This window comes from Cydia pomonella, chromosome 13 (assembly GCF_033807575.1).
Source record: "Cydia pomonella isolate Wapato2018A chromosome 13, ilCydPomo1, whole genome shotgun sequence".
Classification (NCBI taxonomy): domain Eukaryota; kingdom Metazoa; phylum Arthropoda; class Insecta; order Lepidoptera; family Tortricidae; genus Cydia; species Cydia pomonella.
The window spans coordinates 17024248-17046724 of record NC_084715.1 but is presented as its reverse complement, the minus strand read 5'-3'; the positions used below and the strand labels follow the sequence as shown (position 1 = coordinate 17046724).

Genomic DNA, 22477 nt, shown 5'->3' with positions numbered 1-22477 from the left:
TAACTAGACTTTGAAATTTTGCCCCCTCTTTATATTAGGAATTTTCCATAATGAATACAAATAAAATAAAAAATAAATTACACTTTCAATATGTTTGGGTTAGCGTTATTTATTACTATTCCAAATTTCAAATCTATAGCTTAAGTATTTCTCGAGATATTCAGCAATATGACGGACGGACGGACGGACAGAGTCGCACCATAAGGGTTCCTTTTGAACCTTTTTGGTACGGAACCCTAAAAACACATTTCTTACATATTTAACTCAATCAATCGTGCACTAACTACAAGTTTCTGTTTGACCCAATGGTTGGATGGTAGAGAATGCCTTGAGGCACTAAGTCCGCCATTTGTACAATTTTTTTGTCGTGCAATAAAGATAAAATAAATAAATTTAAGCTTGCCTAAGTGGTAAAATTTAATTTAATAAAAAAGTAAAAAAATATATATTTAATCTAAACTGGGATGTTTTGTGAGAGGTTGCCAGGAAACAGGGCTATAAGTATAACCGCGAAAATGGAAGTTCGTCAGTTGCAGGTATTTTTCTCTTTCACTCTAATTACGTCTTAGTGAGAGTAAAATAGAAAGATTTGCCAATTTCGACTTTCGTAGTAGGCCCCCTGTTTTTGATTTAGGGATTCGTTTGAAAACTATTCTGCTTTAATAACCTAATTTTGTTACAGTCAAGTGTCCGTACCCCACTAAAGATACGATTTTTTATTTCCCACCAAGAAAAAAAAACATAAGTAGTTGTAGCGTAGGTTGTAGTCAAATTAAAAATAAAATTATCAGGAGCAGGTATTTTTAGGCTTTTCATTCAATACCTACTGAAAGGAAGGATTTCGGAGTTTGAATAGTACATTTCTTAGTAATATCGGCTGCAGAACCCTGTGTGACCCGATATCCTCTTGTTCGGTTTTTTAACTTATTTAAGGAAAATGTGCATTTCACAAATGTGGACCGTCTGTTTGAATCACGTACTTACTGGTCACCGTACACAACAGACCCGATTACACTTCCGCTCAGTAAATATGTACACATAATCCCGGAGCACTCGTAACAGTAAACATGTCTGTTTATAAATTAACAATATTTATATTAATTTTTTACTTCGGTTTCGGAGACTCAAATAAAATAGTTATTAATAAATGTTGCCCTTTTGACGAATATGTAGGTTTCAAAAAACATTGCAATAATAACAATTTTTCAAATTACAATTTTGAAGATGTGATTGTTTACGACAAGGATATTAAGGAGACCAAGAAGAAGGTGTTTGATGTGTTCACGGTGGTGCCGTCGAAGTCACGGAATTTTAGTATGACTAGAGCTTTCGACATGTCTAGTAAATTCAATAATTACTTGCTGGAGGTAAGATAATCTTTCATTTTTAAATAACTAATACCTATAGAATATTTAATCTGTGCATTGTATTAGGTAAAAGTCCTAGTGTTTGACAGCCTAATCCTAATAGTTGGCAGTCTATTAGGTACTTGAAATTGCAAGATTAGCAACTATTATGACAGTGTCCATTACAGACACATTTATTTTACATCGATTAAAACTTATAAGCTTAGGAGATAAGTTAACCCTTTGAGTAATTATGTATCATTAATTAATTGTTAGTAGTTTTTGGGGATATTTATTAATTATTATAGATTTTTTTTTCTTAGAAGCTTTTTTTTAAGTTGCAATGTGTGTATATATGTATGTACGTTCGAGTCAAATCTTGCAAGCTGAATTAGACCCACTTACCATTATTCGATTGGGATGAAACTTCACATACATATAATAAATAATAATAAATAAATATTATAGGACATTATTACACAAATTGACTAAGTCCCACAGTAAGCTCAATAATGCTTGTGTTGAGGGTACTTGGACAACGATATATATAATATAAATATTTATAAATACTTACATACATAGAAAACACCCATGACTCAGGAACAAAAATCCATGCTCATCACACGAATAAATGCCCGTACCAGGATTTGAACCCGGAACCATCGGCTTCATAGGCAGGGTCATTACCCACTAGGCCAGATCGGTCGTCGAACATATGGAAGTTGGGTGACAATGCAATATTATGGTAACATCTAGCTGCTCTGATGATGGACATAGGAGGTGACCATAGAGACTCTGTGAGGCTCTGTGTAGCCTAAGAACTATCCGGTTGCACAATATAAGAGAAAAAAACATTAATTCAAAACAGTAAAGCAATTTTTTTAGCAAGAGTATAAGGCCATGGACGCCTCGAAACCGCCGTTTCATGCAAACGTAGTTCTAATTTTCCTCTCTGGATATTAACATTATTAAGAATATTTTGACACAGTTTGTTGTATAGCAACCACATCTATGCCCTAAGTTTGATGTTGTTGAATCTTTAGTTATTATAAAACTTAGGAGGAATTAAAAAAATGTATACAAAGAAACTTCTAAATGTTTTTTTAAAGAAACGTATTTGGTTGATTCTTAAATTGTGTCCAGATTTTTTTTTCATAAAAGTTTTTTTTCTCATATTGTTACGTATATCTAAAGTACACACGAAAAGCAAAATTTTTGATGCATATGGTCAAGCTTAGGAAAGGAAAGGTATATAAAATAAGTACATAAACACGGTTGTGACAAAGTGTCCCTATTCGTGACATTTCGGCATTTTGGCGGCCAACTCCATTATTTTGATTTATATAATAATTTTAACATAGCCTAAGTTACTCCCATAACTAAAACAAATCTAATGACAGCTGTAGAGCATGACAAAGAATTCGATACACATTATACATATATACACGCGAAAAACATAATTCTGCTTTGGCAGTCGGGCAATAATAATCAAATGATCTATAGCTAAAAATCCTATTTCTAAAAAGTGCAATGCCTCTAAATTTAATCAAACGAATTAAGCATGTCACGACCACGTGTCTATATGTCACGAACGTCTGCGGCGGTAATAAAATTTTGAGGCCATAGTAGTGACAATTCGGAACATACATAAATTAATAAATATTATGGGACATTTATACAAAACATTACTAAACCCCACAGTAAGTTCAAGAAGGCTTGTGTTGTGGGTACTCAGACGATATATATAATATACAAATACTTAAATGCATACAAAACACCCATGACTCACGAACAAATATCTGTGCTCATCACACAAATAAATGCTCTTAAAGGAATTCGAACCCAGGACTACCCACTAGGCCAGACCGGTCGTCAGCATGATCGGTAATACCTAAAAATTACCTTTGACGTTGCAAATGTTAAAAAATTATTTATTCGCGTTTACGCTTATACATACGAGATTAGCTTAATCTCGAATGTATAAGGTATGTTATGTTACAAACAATAATGTAAAACTAGTATTGACTTTTAAAACTCAAACACGGCGGTGACGCGTTAAGGTTGGCCATTTTTTTTTAATTATCACAAATAAAATAAATAATTTTCGTCAAAACTTCTTCCTACAGCCATTTGCAAATCTGACAAAAACACAGTGTTACTATGCTAAAAAAACTTTTAAAAGGCTACCAGTCGTAAAGACACTTTTCTACAGAGTACCGCATGTTTACATTACCATGCGCGGCGGTGGCACGAAAACTGATCACAAAATGTATGTTGTTTAAAATTATATAAAGTCGTTATACGTTCATACAATTTTTAAACTGTGTTGTAGTACAGGGAAGGATTTGGAAGGAAATCACTTCATATTTTTTCGAAAAATTTTTATATGTTTCTAATACTCTTAGGAAAATACATTTAGGTTGACATACAAGTACAACTAGACGTAAATTGCTAAAAAATAACAATCAAAAAACGGTCAACAGTTAAAAAATCTAAAATAATTAGAAATGGCGATGGTGATTTAAAGAATGATTTTTTTATAGTTTTAAGTAAATAAAGTAAACATATCATAATTAATAAAATATAAAGTAAAAATTATCTACACAATAAAAAATACATTCATTAATAGTAGGTACATTACGATACAAGTGAGAAAAATAGGAAATTCGAAACGAGTGGCGATAAATTAAAACACGAATTGCGAATTACCTATTCGCACATGTATCGTACAACGTTTTACAGTACATATGGCCCTTTAAATGTTCGACACAGTAACGTAATATGCTAATTTTGCACTAGTGCGGTAAAGTAGCACCATATGTACTGTAAAAACATTTAAGAACTAGGAAATAAATGAAACTAAACCTAAACTAACCCATAAAAAATATTCGAACAACCCACCCCGCATCGTTCCCAAGGCAAGGGTGCCCATAACGCTTCCCGCGTTTCCGCGTTGAACCGCGATGGACAACCTCTACACCAGGAACGACCCGGAGCGGGGGCCGAGACGCTTCTCCTGCAGGCGACAAATAATAAATTAGGTAGATTGAGTTTAGAACTATTTATTGACAATAACAATATACATAATGGATATATACAGATGATTACTATAACTAGCTTATATCTAAAATAGGCCCTTGAGGCATTGTACCAAGGATGCTGGCGGCATTTCCTCGTTGTATCGCAATACTGATACGTTGTGCGAGGAAGCCGCCAGCTCTTCGGTCACCAGTTACGTCAACCAGACCAAGTATACCAAGTATACCAAGTAGATAGGTTCTACTCGTTACATTTGGTTACGTTTTGGAGGAGGAAACAGTCGAGTACGGAACATAGTTTTTGGAGATTTTTCGCTTAACCTGGCGTTGTCCTTATCACGCTAGATTTAGGAGCCGCTTCCGTTAGCGAGACGGATATATTCACCTAAAATATTGAATTCTCAGCTCCCGTATCCTCTTAACTATATAAAAAATGGTTTGTGTTTGTTTGCATATTCGATTTGAAAGACCTATCCAACGATAGCCCACACTATTGTAGTCTAAACTAGGTACAATAGGTAGGTAGGGTTTTTATTTTTACCGTTCTGTCGCAATGCATGATTTATGTATACATGCCGAATCGCAGCTCACGAAGCAAAGCCTCGACGGACATGGCGAAACTATAAGGGTTTTTAAGTGCTACCCTACCCTACCTTACCCTAGGTTAGCCCTAAAAACGTGCCTCGAAAAATCAAGAAATATGCTCGAATAGATGGCAATGTACCTTTGGCCTATACTCGAGTACCTAGATGGCGACACTGTTTGCTATTTAACACACAGTGAAAGAACATGGGTCAAATTAGCTACATAATTATGTGCACGACTGTCACGCAACCTAGCGTCCGCAAGTCTAGGGGAAAACGTCAATTCACTACATCTTATAAAACTACTCCAAAACTTAAAACTACTGAACGGATTTTCATGCGACTTTCATCTATCAATATAGAGTGATTCATGAGGAAGGCTTAGGTATATAACTTGTTAAAGTTTTGTGTAAATTGGTTGAAATATAACGATGTTGTCGGAAAAAATCACGGCTAGGAGCTTTAATCGAAAAGCTGCCTAATCCTTTGATATATAACAACACAATGTATAGTGGGGTTGTCTCTCTTTCATGGGTCTACAAAAAAGTCCGCGATGTTGAATGTCTATCTTTTAAGGATAACTTACTATACCCATTCTTTACTTCTAGAAAAAGATCACTTAGTATGTGGCATTTGCAAAGCTGTTTATACGTATACAGTATCAATAATTATCAAATTAAGTCCATTAGTTATATTAAGCATTTCATACAGATTACAATGGTCCCTTACCACCATACAATTTAAATGAATATGTCATGAGTAATCGTAAATTAAAGTTTCATTTCGAGCCATATATAACTTGTACGAAATGTTAAAGACGCTATCCGCGGTTAGTTCTAATTTTTACCACCTTATACGCTGGGATCGCTTTACTTACCCCCACCATGCACTTCGCACAGTCGCAATAGGCATTATGTCATTCTAAGATTCCTGTGTCGATAATGGCAGTAAATTTAGTTGACTACAAAATTTACTTTAACAATAGGCCTCTATACTCAATTCTCTTTGCCAATACCATACATTATTCCGATTACCATCTTGGCTATACTGAGAAACCATTTAAAACAATTACAAACAATCAAAATTGCATTAACATTTAATGCTTTAATCAGTTCCATATGAGCCTATCGAATAAATCAGTAAATTTTACTGTTTTGAGTAGCTAAAATGTAGTGACTAGTGACTGGTCGTTTATTTTTATCGTTTTTTCAGAAATGTTCAAACAGCTAATGTTACTGTGTTGTATTTTACTGTTTTTCAAACATTTGTTGATATTGTATAAAGCAGTTAATCTTAATGAAAATCACTTTAATGTGTGCTCGATAAATCATACTTTTTCAGTGTAGGCCTCCTAATAGTCGATAGAATATCTTAAGTATGTACTTACTTATAAATTAGAAAAAATTGCCAAAAATTGTATAAATACTCAACAAGTAATTATAATAACAAACAGTAAAATAAGGTCTTAAAGTAAAAATTACAAACAAAAATTAAAAAGTAAACTTAAAAAGAAATAGTAAATAGAAAATTAGCCCCAAATCGCCGTATATCGGCAGCGTGCCCAGAAAGCTGGCAGGATTGCCACGCTGTATGGTTGTATGGCAATGCTGATCCGCTGTGCTAGAATTGACCCAGCCCTAGTCACCAATATCAACCTAGCCATGGTTCTTTTATTGTTATTGTTGGCGTAGAATAATATTATATTCGTCGTATTCCTGTTTAATACAAACAATTCATATTTACTTAGAAAATATTATTTGCTGAGACAATTCGCGTAAAATCAGCATCCCACGAGCCAATTACTTACAGCTTTAGTGATTCAATAAGTAATATGAGTCAAAATAACAAAGAATTTATAATTATTATGTTATTGTAGTGTAATCTAATAGTTCTTGGTATAAACATCCTCCTATGTTTACCGCAAGAATCACTTGTTATGACTCATTACTTAATAATTAGGGACTATGTTTATAACTAAATTTAACATTATTAGTTTAGACCTTTTTCGAAGCGCTTCGTCGCTTTTTTGAACCGTCGTAGCTTGAGTTTGGATATGGGTAATATGGGTATTCTTGAAATGACTGAGGTTCATGAAAAAGGACAGAAGCCAAAAACGTATACGAGCTTTTGTTTAGTGGAGCGTGTTTGGTGTTTGGTCTCATATATTGTAGTGGTAGTGAATAGGGGCTTAAAGTTATTGGTGTGATAAGCATAAAATTTAATATTAGTTCCCGAGTCAAACATAAACCTGTTTTTTTACGAAAACTATTCTTGTAGAAACATGAATATGTTTCCCTACTTTGTACCTAATAAGTACTTAAACCTACAACAAAAAGCAATCTTAAATACATTTATTTAAATAATAAACTTTCAAATTATTTAAGTATGTACCTAGCTATCGTTGGTTTTTAAATTACTTAATATAGTACCTTTTAATTTCACTGCGAAATACAAACATATATTTGGAGGTAAGTATGGATGTGTACTAAATTAAGAGGAATCGGGACGGCCTTTTCTCCATACAAACGTAGTCCCCAGTCCCCATTTTCCTCTCTGGATATGGACATTATAGAAAATATTTTTACATAATTTGATGTATTTTATCCATAGTTATACCTCTACGTTTGACTTTTTTAGATTTTTTTATAATTGTAAAAATTAGGAGCGAAAGACAGTCTTGATACAAATTTTTAAACTGATGTAGTAATTAAAAAAACAAAAAATCAAACGTAGGGGCATAGCTATAGTTGATATACAACAAATTATGTCAAAATAAGAGAAATTATGTCAGAAAGGAAAATGTGGACTAGGTTTGTATGAAAAGCCGATTTCGGACACGTTCTCCACCTTCGTCTTAAGGTAGTTTGATTTAGGTAAAAATGTCTCATAGGTAATTTATGTAATTTATTTATTAGGATGGAACCGTCATGCAGGAGCTACCGAACTCCTTCAATAGATTCAAGCCGATCGCAAACAACAAGTTCTGTATCGACATCGCCTTGCCGAACGGAAGAAATATTCACGAACCACAGTTCAGAATATGGACCGTCCCGACACCGGCACCGGACGATGAATTTGTATCTAACAGCATCTTCCTTGTAAGTGGTAAGTAACACTCGTGAATATAGTTCTGCATTTGAGTATACCATACATGTAATTGACAAAATGAATATTCTCGTACCACAAGACGGACTATGGTCCAAAACGAAAACAGGTACAAAAATAGTACATTACGATACAAGTGCGAAAAATAGGAAATTCGAAACGAGTGGCGATAAATTAAAACACGACCGAAGGGAGTGTTTTAAATCGACACGAGTTGCGAATTACCTATTCGCACATGTATCGTACAACGTTTTACAGTACATATGGCCCTTTAAATGTTCGACACAGTAACGTAATATGCTACTTCTCGCACTAGTGCTATAAAGTAGCCCCATATGTACTGTAAAGAATCATTATGGTGCAACTCTGTCCGTCCGTCTGCTGTATGTCTGTCACATCGCTAAATATCTCGAGAACCGCTTAAGCTATCTATTTGAAATTTGGAATATTTGAACAACGCTAATATAGACAAATTGATTTTTTATAAACTATGGAAAATGCCCAATATAAAAAGGGGCCAAATTTTAAAGTCTAGAGAGTAGGTAAAGTGGGGTATCATTTGAAAGAGCTCAAGTTGTACATGCCAAAACATCTTTTTCTTTTTATCCATAGCAAAACAAAATTTTTATGAAGAAAAATGTGAAAAAATAACTATAAATTTTACTGGAAAAATATAATCAGACCTCTAACTTGGTAACTTTTTTTTTATTAACAAAAACATTTTTGAATTCAATTCGCAATTTAACCAACTTTACGTGTGATTATTACATTTAAATTTTCTGTAAGACTACATTAAAAACACGTTTTTTTTCAAAAAAGAACCATTTTTGAAATCGGTTATTATCCTCGAAAAACCAACATACGTGCATTACTTATGTCCTTTCTTTGTTTGTAGCATGTATTTTGCTTTGTAGTGCACAATAAAGTATTTTATTATTATTATTATACGTGCATTACGAGTACATTGCGTGAATTAGTTAGACAATTTTCCGACAGATGGTGCTGTGTGGTGGTTTACTTCTGATCAAGTCTTTCGCCTTTAATAGGTACACGAGATAATTCAAAGTTTGTACGGAACCCTCGGTGCGCGAGTTAAATTAACTCGCATTTAACCGGTCTGTTCCGTCTGTTCAGTGCATTAACAATAAATATGATAATTTCCATATCTCGACCAAATATTTACTCTAATTTTTTTGACAGGGTTCCTTGTATCCAGCGTGTTCCTGATCCTCGTCCTCATCGTCTACTGCCTGCTGCCGGAGCTTAGAAACTTGTGTGGAAAGATCCTCATGGCTTATGTGGCCTGTCTGCTTGCAACCTTCCTTTCGTTTGCGCTGCTGGACTTCATTAGTATGGCTGATGAGAACACAGAAATTGTCTGTCTTATATTTAGTAAGTACTTATAGGAATACGTAGTACAATTAATGATTATGTGCGACTTCATATCTCGACAATAGGGTTGTTTCCATCTACAAATCTTAGGGCAGAATTGTATCCCAATAAATTCTTTTGGATTATAAGAACATGTTAAACTACTTTTAGGGGACCTGTAATGACCATATTTTTGTAAATATTGAATTTAAAATATCTTTTGGCACAAATCACGTGACCAAACTCGAAACGTCTTTGAAGATTCTGATGACGTCACAACTCTCGGATTGACACTGTTGACAGTTAGGCGATAAACAACAAATGACAAATGTCAGTTGACAGCTCGTATCTTCTACGTGTGTATGTGTCAAACCGTAAACTGTGACGTCACACAATTTTTGATTTAGCCGATAGTCTCTCATCTCATGTAATAGTCATTTTGTTAAGTAAGTAAATGTGAACTTTATATGTCAATAATAAAGATATTATTTTGTTTTCAGCATTCCTGATTCATTACTTCTGTTTGGCATGTTTTTGTTGGATGAACGTCATGTCTATCGACATCTGGTGGACATTCAGGTATGGCAAACGAGTAAATAAGTACCTAATAATCACTACTCAATTGACAATCATCCTCATTGGCCTTAACGTCTATTACAGACTATAGAAACAGTGTCAGGTAGGGCAACAACGTTATTCATGGCTGTGTAAGCCAATACGGGTGTGGCAAACACGCCTACAAATCTGGCAGGTGTAATGTGCCCGTGGCGAACAGGTGTCGCTTTGGTGACGCTTGGCTCGCTTAGTTGCGAGTTGCGAGTGTTTTAAACGAAGCGTCATCGTGAATTTTACGCCCGTCGAACTCCAGTTTGCGCCACTTGTCTCTATCCTCAGCAAGCTCCTCCCATTTGTGAACTGGTATGTTGAAGGCGTGCATGTCTCGCTTGGCGCAGTCCTTATGCCGTAGCATTGGCCGACCGACGCTTCTTTTGGCATCAGCTATGGCGTCAAGTAAAACACGCCGTGGCAAACGAGAAGGTTGCATTCGATGCACATGCCCCGGCCAGCGTTGACAATCACTACCTAATTTAACTAGGGGTCCCAGCGCGCACAAGTTTTTTGGAGAAATCGCGAAACGTCTGGTTGACGTAACTGGTGACCGAAGAGCTGGCGGCTTCCTCGCACAACGTATCAGTATTGCGATACAACGAGGAAATGCCGCCAGCATCCTTGGTACAATGCCTCAAGGGCCTATTTTAGATATAAGCTAGTTATAGTAATCATCTGTATATATCCATTATGTATATTGTTATTGTCAATAAATAGAATATACCATTTAACTAGTCATCTCCCATATAGAAAATGGTTGAAGAGATACTTAAGATCCGGATCCACCATCAACTTTTAGTATGTTGTTGGGCATACTTAGTATTAAAGTACCAACACCAACACACCGGTCAACTCCAACACCTTTAAGTATATAACGATTTTGGTTTTAAACGTGGTAAGGGTAGGGTCTCTACCAAAACCTGACAAATTCCACCATTTATGTGTTCTAGTACGTATCAAACTTTTTTGAAAATAGTTTTCCTTTTATACAGAGGATATGCCAAAGCTCGGCCCATTCATCGGCGAGGAGAGACGTTCAAGTTCTTCATGTACTGCCTATACGCCTTCGGCATGCCTCTGGTATTGACTATTGGGATGGGGATCATCGACAGAATGGACTTAAGACATATTCCCTGGTTCATTAAACCAGACATTAACGGGACAGGATGCTTTTTAGATGGTACGTTTTTATGATGGGTTTGTATGCTATAGTGTGTAATTAATATTAACTACCTACGTAAATTACGTCCTAAAATATATGGTATCTGTTTCAGTCCATAATTTAAACCGTAAGCGTTATTATTCTAAATTTAAAAATTCTCAAAATAACACGTTGACAAATGAATGGAACAAATGAAATATATAAATATTTCATTTATTCCCTTCATTTGTTACATCGGAACTTTGTTTTTTATTCTAAAAAATATTTATTCATAAAATAAATAACAGCAATTAACACTATACACAGAAAATAAACTTTACATGCGTATAAATTTATAATACTACTTATATAATAAAATTTAAAACGAATCTAAATTAAAATGCATCTAAACAATTGTAGCATTGTGTTTGTACCAAAGATTACATTTATTTAAAATTTCTCGAATAGTATTGGTTTAAGGAACAATACATTCGGTAAATAATCTAACAGCCGCCGGAAGTCAAACATGGTCAAATGTGTATAAAATTAATCTTATCAATGAATGGTTAGCACCGGGAAAATCGGATAATTTGCGGTTAAGTTGCGGATGTTTTACGTTCATTTTATACTCTCGGGATTTTGCCGGAAATTCAGATTCTGATAATTAAACAAAAACATATATATATATGTATTATATTGAGTAAAATTGTATGATATATATATATATATATATATATATATCATACAATTTTACTCAATATAATACGACATATAATACTTCTTAAATCTTTTTGTGTTATTTTAAGTAGACGCACTATTCTTGTACCCAGAATTAAAGAGTTATCTGAAATCCGTTATCTATATTCCGTTTCGTTCCGTTTTGCTCAGAGATAACGAAAATTAATATATTTAATATAAAATCCGTTTTGTATTATTTTTGCCACTTGTTCTAATTCGTTCGTAAAATAAGAAAATAAGTACAAATCTTATAATAATAATATCTAAGTAGGCATATCATAACTTCTTCAAGCTATGTGTTGATGGGTACTAGGGAAATGCAATGCAATTTGTTAGAGGTTTTTTTTTTTTAAGGAGTTTCTTTCTAAATATTGATTTTTTTTCTTACTACCTAATTCTACCATTAATAAAAATTCAGTTCAAATACTATGTTCAGGTATTTATTTGGGCATATTTTGTGTAATTCCTGTTGATGACTGACTTGTAACTAATGCAAATTTTATGGTCTTTTGCCAAAAGTAAATTAAAGTCGATTATTCATTAAGTACATATTTTACGACCGGTATGTATTTTTAAGGTTTCGAGCATTTGTGTGTATATTGTACATTTTCGTCGTTTTTAAATTTTTTGTTATTTTACTTTTTTACGTATTGCAATTTAATGGATGACTGTCATTGGCCTTCTTTTATGTAAGCATTTATATGTTTATTAGTTATATCTACGGCTGTTGTTATCCTGAATACCAAAAAATAAAAATAAATGATTTAGAGGTAAGCAGAAATGAAAACTGAAACAATGACACTCCTACTGGAAGTTCCATAAGACCATCTCGTTCGGTCATCTCCCCCCCCCCCTGTTCCCCTTATACGTACTATTCTTCCTCTAAGTATCATTCTGGCGAGTCAAATAGACTCGCTTCTTCTAAAATGGTATATGGTCTTAATTCGAGAGTCGGACTTACTAACTCTGCATAAAATTTGCAATGACAAAGTGTGGTCACGCCAATATTAATGTCAAATTTCTATGAAAATATGACGTTGTTAATGACACTCCATCACTTTGTTTTGTTCAAGTCAGTGTAAATTTAGATTAAACGAACTCTAATTTTGAGGAAAACTTACAGGTAGCGGCAAATTCATGTACCTATACGTGCCAATGTTAGTCATCATCGTCATGAATTGGGTCCTGTTCCTCATGACCTCGTTCAACATCTGGCGCCTTAGCCGCGGCACAGCTGTGCTGGACTCGCCTGCCGCTGGAAACCCTTCTGCTCATAGGACACACCGTCACAGGTCAGTTAACTTGACAGATGTCATCTGATAGTAATTACACCTACATTACATTTTCTCTTTGTTTATTCCATGGAGATTTCCATTATCTCCCTGTTGTGGTTTTGAAGAGATAGCTCTTAATTTTTTTATTGTAAACCGCGAACCTACATTTCCTCAACCATCAAATTATCAGTCACAATCTTGTCCTAGATTCATGCTGTACCTGAAGCTCTCTGTGATAATGGGCGTCAGCTGGGTGCTAGAGGTCCTGAGCGCCCTGTCTCCAGAATACCGCGCCTGGTACCTCAGCGACGCCTACAATCTGCTTATGGGCTTCTTCATCTTCCTCATATTCGTCTGGAAGAAGAAGATCATCAAGAAACTTGAGAAGAGGTACGTTATTGTGTGTCTCAAATTGATACATATGAAGCAATTCTGTTCCTGACGCTCGCGTAATCATGGGCATCAGCTGGGTGCTGGAGGTCCTCAGTGCCTTGTCTCCAGAATACCGCGCTTGGTACCTCAGCGACGCCTATAACCTGCTTATGGGTTTCTTCATCTTCGTCATATTCGTCTGCAAGAAGAAGATCATCAAGAAACTTGAGAAGAGGTACGTTATTGTGTGTCCGAAATTGATATATTTGAAGCAATTCTGTACCTGACGCTCGCCGTAATCATGGGCGTCAGCTGGGTGCTGGAGGTCCTCAGTGCTTTGTCTCCAGAATACCGCGCCTGGTACCTCAGCGACGCCTAAAACCAGCTCATGGGCTTCTTCATCTTCCTCATATTCGTTTGCAAGAAGAAGATCATCAAGAAAATTGAGAAGAGGTACGTTATTGTGTGTCCGAAATTGATATATTTGAAGCAATTCTGTACCTGACGCTCGCCGTAATCATGGGCGTCAGCTGGATGCTGGAGGTCCTCAGTGCTTTGTCTCCAGAATACCGCGCCTGGTACCTCAGCGACGCCTAAAACCAGCTCATGGGCTTCTTCATCTTCCTCATATTCGTTTGCAAGAAGAAGATCATCAAGAAACTTGAGAAGAGGTACATTATTGTGTGTCTCAAATTGATACATATTAAGCAATTCTGTTCCTGACGCTCGCGTAATCATGGGCATCAGCTGGGTGCTGGAGGTCCTCAGTGCTTTGTCTCCAGAATACCGCGCCTGGTACCTCAGCGACGCCTAAAACTAGCTCATGGGCTTCTTCATCTTCCTCATATTCGTTTGCAAGAAGAAGTTCATCAAGAAACTTGAGAAGAGGTACGTTATTGTGTGTCCGAAATTGATATATTTGAAGCAATTCTGTACCTGACGCTCGCCGTAATCATGGGCGTCAGCTGGGTGCTGGAGGTCCTCAGTGCTTTGTCTCGAGAATACCGCGCCTGGTACCTCAGCGACGCCTAAAACCAGCTCATGGGCTTCTTCATCTTCCTCATATTCGTTTGCAAGAAGAAGATCATCAAGAAACTTGAGAAGAGGTACGTTATTGTGTGTCTCAAATAGGGCTCGCGGTCGTGTCCGTGATTCGTGAACCCGTAGCCGTGCGCCCGGTTTCGTGTTTCACGGCAACGGTTTTATGGTCCGTTCCGCACGTGACATTCGGCTACGTGAAATTAGGGTACGTGAATCCGTGTAAATCCGTGTAGGCGTGATCACGGCTTCACGTATCTTAAGAACACGCCGGTTCGGTCCGCCCGCGACGTTGAGTGAAGATACGATGCGGTCTCTAAGAGCTACGAATAAAAATGTATCGTGAGTTTTTTATTCATAGCTCTAATTCCGTTTCATTACTTTTGAATTAAAATTTCCAAATTTCCAATAGTAAGGCCTTATAAATATTAATGAGTAATAAATGAAAAGAACCAAAAATTGATTACAATGAATAGCTACTTTAATAAACAGGTTGCTAAAATACGACAAATAATACGACAGGAAAACTCATTATTTGTGCGATCATTGCACAAGGTACATAAAGCTGTATCTCCGACTCTGGTGGCATATCTCCACACCCAACTTCTCTTCATTGTTAATAGTTTAAACACACCATTAGAGTAACACTAATCATACACTAACAATAACAAAAAAAAAATTACGAAACAAAAACAAAAATAACTTTAAATTCACGGCTAAATTAAAACTTGAAGACCAACTGTGATGTCAGGAGTAACTAATGACAATGAATGTGCGTTCAAAATTCTAAACTGCCCCCTCCAGATTAAATAACAAATACCACGAATTTGTAAAACAAAACATCGCGGTCACTTCTTTCAACTTCACGAACAAAAGGTAAAGCCCACAGCTACTTATGTATGAATGTTTGTTTCATTTTAATAAGTCGCTCGCAAATCTTATTATCTTTGTCTGCACGTGCAACTGCACTTATTATCTACAAAAAAAACCCGGTATGTTGGCTTAGCTTGTTAGTCATACAATAAAACACTCTGACAATAATATGTCATTATTACCTTCAATCTAGAAACAAAACAGTACTCTTTAATGTGCCGAAAGTCCGAAACTGATAAGTACTGCAGCTGCGTACTTTTTTTTCCGTGGCCCCGTACATGTGTTTTTGTAGAATTTGTTTACCTGTATTATCTTTATCATACCTACCAAAGATTTGCAGAAATTTACCCTTTTGTTTCTTAGGATTGCCTTGTTTATATTTAGGCTACGTTATATTCTTTGATAGTAGCCTTGATTTAATAATGACAACCAGTAGCACAGCGTTGCTTAAGTTCATAATTTTATAATGATACTTACACCGGAGTTTTACACCTTATATTTATATTAGTGCAATGCAACGAGCAGGTCACTAGTTTTGACTAAAATCAATAGCTGGTTATACAAAAAACAGAATAACCCCATAAATTATTTAGATATAAGTAACCATTATATTCAAATCGATGCAAAAATACAATTTAAGTTTAATTCACACGTAAATGTTTGTCCGATGAACGTCCCGTATTCAATATACTAAGTGGTAACTCAATTCAATAATACCTAGTCCTTATTGTTTCATTTATTTTTCTCCCGGGCGTGTCGAACCTACGAGACATGCGATAAGTACCTATCCAACGGAACCGAGCCCGAAGCTCCGCACACGAACGCAGGTACGGGCTACGTATCATGGCGTGTCACGGTCACGGCGTGTCACGTGAATCCGGACGCGAACGCAGGTACGAGGTACGTACCTTGCCGTGTTCGTGAAATTCGTGATCTTAGTACCGCCGGGCTTAAGAACCCGTAGCTACGGATCGGCGTGTATCACGGATATCAGGAGCCCTAGTCTCAAATTGATACATATAAAGCAATTCTGTTCCTGACGCTCGCGTAATCATGGGCATCAGCTGGGTGCTGGAGGTCCTCAGTGCCTTGTCTCCAAAATACCGCGCTTGGTACCTCAGCGACGCCTATAACCTGCTCATGGGTTTCTTCATCTTCCTCATATTCGTCTGCAAGAAGAAGATCATCCAGAAACTTGAGAAGAGGTACGTTATTGTGTGTCCGAAATTGATATATTTGAAGCAATTCTGTACCTGACGCTCGCCGTAATCATGGGCGTCAGCTGGGTGCTGGAGGTCCTCAGTGCTTTGTCTCCAGAATACCGCGCCTGGTACCTCAGCGACGCCTAAAACCGGCTCATGGGCTTCTTCATCTTCCTCATATTCGTTTGCAAGAAGAAGATCATCAAGAAACTTGAGAAGAAGTACGTTATTGTGTGTTCTAGACTCATGCATTTTAAACACTGCTGAGGGGAGTACAAATACATATTAAGGTCTAGGGGTGTACCTGGGCTGTTATAGTATAAAATAATGTAGAATACAACACAGTTGTACTGCTCGAATCGTATTATATTAAGTACTGGTATACTGGTAAAATTTCACGTAACTATGTGACCTTGTGCTCTTTCTAAAGGTTTCAAAATGCAGCGTCTGTGCGGCGTCACGTAAATATAAAAAAACTGGCCAAGTGCAAGTCGGACTCGCACAGGAAAGGTTCCGTACCATTATCTATAAAAACGGTCACCCATCCAAGAACTGACCCCGCCCGATGTTGCTTAACTTCGGTGATTGGATGAGAACCTCGAAATTGGAAATAAATATTTATTTTATTCTGTTTTTAGTATTTGTTGTTATAACGGCAACAGAAATACACAATCTGTAGAAATTTCAACTGGCTAACTATCACGGTTCATGAGATACAGCCTGGTGACAGACGGACGGACGGACGGACAGCGGAGTCTCAGTAATAGGGTTCCGTTTGACCCTATAGGTACGAAACCCTAAAAATGAAATTTCGCTATCTGCCTCTCTATCTTTCTTGCGTTCTAGAGCGATAGAGAGGCAAATAGATGAAAAAAACTAAACAAATAGGTTATATCAAAGTAAAATACTGTTTACTCATAATTCGTAAACATTACCTACTGCAAGAACTTAAGAGGGTCTACAATGAAGCTTGAAAATCTAAATTACGTTATCTGCCTCTCTATATCGCTCTTTTATATTCGATTCGAGCCTAAGTTTTACCAATACCCAGTTAAGATTTTTGCGTAATAGACTACAAACTACCGGTATCGCATCAAATTTTTGATACATTTTAAGTCGTTGCACCTCAGTTGTTGGCAACTTGGCAGTACATCAAAAATAGTAGTAGGTATTTATACGGATTTATCAGTGGCGTCGGTACAACCCATAAGTAGGATTTCTTGTAAGCTTTCATTTCATTTCATTTCATTTATTTCATGCAAAAAATCATGGTTATGAAAGGTGTTACATAAAAATTTTGGTACATGGTCACCCTGCAAGGGCGTAGCACTGTCTTAAAAGCTAGTTTAAAGCTAAAGTACATTTATACAACAAAAAAAAAATGTTTAAATCGATAGTTGCAGTGGAAATATAATATTAGGTAGTCAATTCGTAATAAATAGATATAGAACAGTGGTGATATATTGTTAAGAAATAATTAAAGTAAATACGAATGATAATAATTAAATAGTATAAATTAGTTAAATGTCAAGTTTAGAATTAGTTAAATTGTCATCAAAGTACTCAGTAATAGTATAATAACATTTTAAGACAAGTATTTTTTTAAGACGTCTTATGAAGGTAGAGTCTAGTTCTTCGTTTCTAAGTTCGTCTGGTAATTTATTGAAATTTTTTATTGCCATGACATATGTGCTTTTTGAGTGCATTTTCAATTTTGATGACGGCAGCATAAGTATGTTTCGGTGCCTGACTGAGTGAGCTCTAGATAAAACCTCTTCTCGTTTTTTAAACATACCAATATTTTTTCTAATGAACTTACATATTTCCAGAATATAAATTCCTGGTAGAGTCAGTAAATTATGTTTTTGGAAATGTGGCTTGCATGTATCCGGTTCATTAATATTTGCTAGTATGCTTGTTTCCGCCTTGTAGTATATGTTTACTTCATATTATGTTTTGTGGTAAATACCAGGAAATTACAGTACTAAAGCCCTTGTTATCAGTATCCCCTTTAATGTGATTTATGTACTTGCTATTAGACAAATAGTAACAAAGAATCTGAATCATTCATACATGACTGACTGCGTTTTCCTTCATATAGGTGACCTCGTTATTTAGTTATTAATTATTAATAAGAATAAGTAATTTATTTCCTCTTATTTTCCGTGTCAAGTAAATGAAGTGAATTAGTTATGAATTATTTACTTGATTTCTGAAAAATACAATATTTAGAATTCCTAGAGAAGACACGTGACTTAACGACTAAAAAAATACTTCCTTTCTTTTTATTTATTTATTTACTTAAACTTTATTGCTTTATTACAAATGGCGGACTTAATGCCAGAAGGCATTCTCTATCAGTCAAGTGCAGGGTCAGAATACAGAGTAAAACGACAAAAAAATATCACAAAATTATATAAAATTATACGTACATAAATAATATGATACATAAATATACATACATACATACGTTTTATAACGTGTCAGTCCAAATGATTGGTCTAAATATAGTACCTATATAATTTTGTCATCACACCCTGTCAGTCGCACTAGTAAATGGCTGAGATAATTATTCTTTACATCCAATATACACTACATTTACAATCTCACGCTTTTTGCCATCGCCCAAAAAAAGAACAAGATATGTGATTGTCAATGAAGCGAAGAAAATAATCCACCTTGACGATAATTGATAAGGTCAATTGAATATTCCATCAAGCTTGTGTGACGCAGACCAAAAGTGGTAATTACAACCTTTAACACTGAAAGTGCCAAGCGCCCAATGTACAAAACAAACCCACCTAGCGGGTTCTTGAGGAATGTGTTAAAGAAAAAGTCATATTTACCTTGTAACAACACAACTTTAAGTTTGGCCTCGTTAGATTCATTTCATTGGGAAAGTTTACCTAAGAAGTAGATATATTCGGCAAAAGCTGTTTAAAATGAAATGTTAAATCAAAGCTTTTTTTTTCAGACTGTGTTCCACGCGCACGCAATGGTCTCCAATCTTCACCAAGAGCCGTTCCACCAGCGTTTCTTCGGACTCATCAGACAGCCAGGATACGACTTCTCAGATCTGCTCGAGCCCTTCTGGAGCTAATTATTATAAAGCCTGAAACCGGACGCTCCTCTTCTCTGTCGCTCCAATTAAGCAAGAGCGGAGCCTAGCGAACTTAATAATCGTTGATATAAAACTCCAATCAAAACTTCTAAATTGTATGCCACGTGACTTTTCGTTCCATCTGTCATGCCGATACATTTTTTTCCTTTCGTTTGGCGATTGTCGATGTTCTACGTATTGCAATATTAGCGAAACTCCAGATCTTTGCTCAATTTCGCGGTAAGTAGGTCCCCACCGAGAAATCGTTTATTTACTGTGTTTTTTACATTTCTCAAAATAGGTTTCGTAAGTATTCCCTTGAATATTGTAAGTATTGGAATTTTAATATACGTACATCGTGTTCTTTTTGAATTTCGTTAACTGTTATAAAAACTAATTAAATGTTGCATATAGCGTTGTTGTTGCACGGGAGTTACATTACACTTACGTTGAGTTGAAAATGTATTAACCCATACTAAACACGAATCAATATGTGAACAGGCCCTAAGGCAAGTGTATACGCTCTTAAGGGCCTTGTAAGATAAAAATAAAATATTGATTATCTCCGAAATCGAGTTAATTAGAATACCCGTGTCTTTGAGCAAGTTACTTAATTTAAGCTCAGGAATGCACCCTTGAAATTATTGGAAATAAAAAAACACGATGTATATCTATATTTAGCTTCAGTATATAACGCAAGGTGGGATAAGACAAACATGGTTTCTTTTGCTCGTGGCTAGACAAACAATATGAGGATTCCATAGAAGTATTTGTCTTGCCCCGCTGATAGTCTTATCCCACCTTACCTTATGTAGTTTTCTGAGACGAGATAACTTTTTAGGAATAGCTACTGTTGTATGTAAACAGGGCATTTGAATAAGAAAAACAAATATATTATTGATTAGCTATTAATGATAGTGCTAAAATTGATGATAGTGTTTTATACGTGGCAAAAAATTTATAAACTTCCATGCGCCCAGATTTTTCATATAGGTAGGTGGGCACTTTCGCGCACTTGCCAATGCGCAGCCAGTAATATTTTATAAGAAATTACGTAATTAAGAAAATGTGTTCACAGAATGTAAGAGTACCTATTAAAAATGCATTTATTTAGTCATAATTAATTTTAAGTATTTAGTTTTAATGCTGCTCTCTACTCTCTATACATGAGACTGGTTATAAATACCTAAGAGAGACAGAGTTTAAGAGTTTTGTTGTATCCAACCAAATGACAAAAGGGCCTAATGGCAAACAACATCGTGCTGCGTACCTTACAGCTCACTGGCGCCAGACGGCATATCGTTGTTTGTATTCTTTATTTTTCTTTGTTCGCTTGTTAGGCTAAATAATAGCGGTAGAAAAAAAATGATCAACTTTTTTTTCTTAAAACGAAGCCGACCACACAAAAAAATTATAGCGATATAAGCAATGTCCCCTTTTTCTCGATTTGGCACCACAGTGAGGCGACGCAGTTCCACGCAGCGAAGGGCAGAGCAGATTTTGTAAAGTATGGAACGTCCTTGCGCCGCACCGCAGCTTGCGTAGCTACGAGTAAAGGACGTCGTTTTGGATATTCTGTATCATGGTGTAGGTAATCCGCCGATCTATAGTTATATTATCATTGTTTATGATATGCTTGCAGGTTTGTCTATAGTACTAGCGAACATAGTACGCAAAGCAAGGATACTAAATGTAAATTTTGAAAGCAGACTTATAGGTACACTTACCTTATTTATATAATTACATAACATAGTGTTAGTTAGTACTTATGCATAAATAACAAAAAGCCAATTCACACTCTTTTTTTTCTTTTATTTACAATAACAATATACATAATGGATATTATATACAGAGCATTATTATAACTACCTTAAATCTAAAATAGGCCCTTGAGGCATTGTACCAAGGATGTTGGTGGCATTTCCTCAATACTGATACGTTGTGCGAGGAAGCCGCCAACTCGACGCTCACCAGTTACGTTAACGAGACGTTTCGCGATTTCTCCAAAAAACTTGTGCGCGCTGGGACCTCATGGACCAAGAGTTTCAACGCCAAATGGTACAAAATGGTGCTCTCTACCGAGGCTCTTATATTTATTACGTTTCAAAATTTCGGCGCTTTCCGCCGCTGCGCCCGCATTTACATTAGTCCGTTGGAGGTGGGACGGTGCCAGTGTGTCTACGCAGGTAGCATCCCACACTAACATCCGTCACAAGCTCCAAGGAACTAACGACACCCTACCAGGCCTCTTGCCATCATCGCTGATGTTCACACTTACATCGTAATACCTAATGGTTACAATGCATCACAATAAAATAAACTTAATCACTGTAACCAAATCCACTATACATTTACCAGAATATGTACTCATGTACTAAGTAGGTAACTAAGTATTTAAGATATTTTAAAGTAGCACATAACCAAAGAGCAAAGATTAATATTGCAAGATTTGTACGTACGTAACGTGCTTAGATTGAATTTATATAAGAATAATAATATTTTAAGTTGTTGAGTACCTAAGTATATTTTTTTTTACAATTTAAGTACCCATTAATAAATAATAAATAATTACAATTTGAACCGTTTTTGTTTTAATGGAAAATTTGAATTACATTAAGTGGAAATTTTATTAAATATTTTTTTCATAAATATATTATTCAGGATTGGCAATTGTATACGGAAGATA

The 22477-nt window shown here is 35.8% G+C and overlaps 2 protein-coding genes across 2 annotated transcripts in view; both read left to right on the top strand.

Moving 5' to 3' along the window:
• Positions 1-22477, top strand: part of LOC133524418 (hemicentin-2) — a 237384-nt gene that overhangs the window by 141285 nt on the left and 73622 nt on the right. The gene's annotated exons all lie outside the window — the stretch shown is intronic.
• LOC133524415 (G-protein coupled receptor Mth2-like) lies at positions 1023-22371 on the top strand. The gene is made up of 8 exons (XM_061860410.1): positions 1023-1367; positions 7884-8073; positions 9274-9465; positions 9945-10023; positions 11046-11233; positions 13056-13224; positions 13414-13596; positions 19666-22371. Exons 1-8 carry the CDS (start codon positions 1068-1070, stop codon positions 19805-19807), a joined length of 1443 nt encoding a protein of 480 aa, XP_061716394.1. The 5' UTR covers positions 1023-1067; the 3' UTR covers positions 19808-22371.

Bases quoted from the DNA above. Each gene is read 5' to 3' on its own strand.
- LOC133524415 (XM_061860410.1), top strand. From the start codon at position 1,068: ATGTCTGTTTATAAATTAACAATATTTATATTAATTTTTTACTTCGGT. The intron at 10,024-11,045 runs GTATGGCAAACG...CCTTTTATACAG, and splicing joins GACATCTGGTGGACATTCAG to AGGATATGCCAAAGCTCGGC. The intron at 11,234-13,055 runs GTACGTTTTTAT...GAAAACTTACAG, and splicing joins GACAGGATGCTTTTTAGATG to GTAGCGGCAAATTCATGTAC.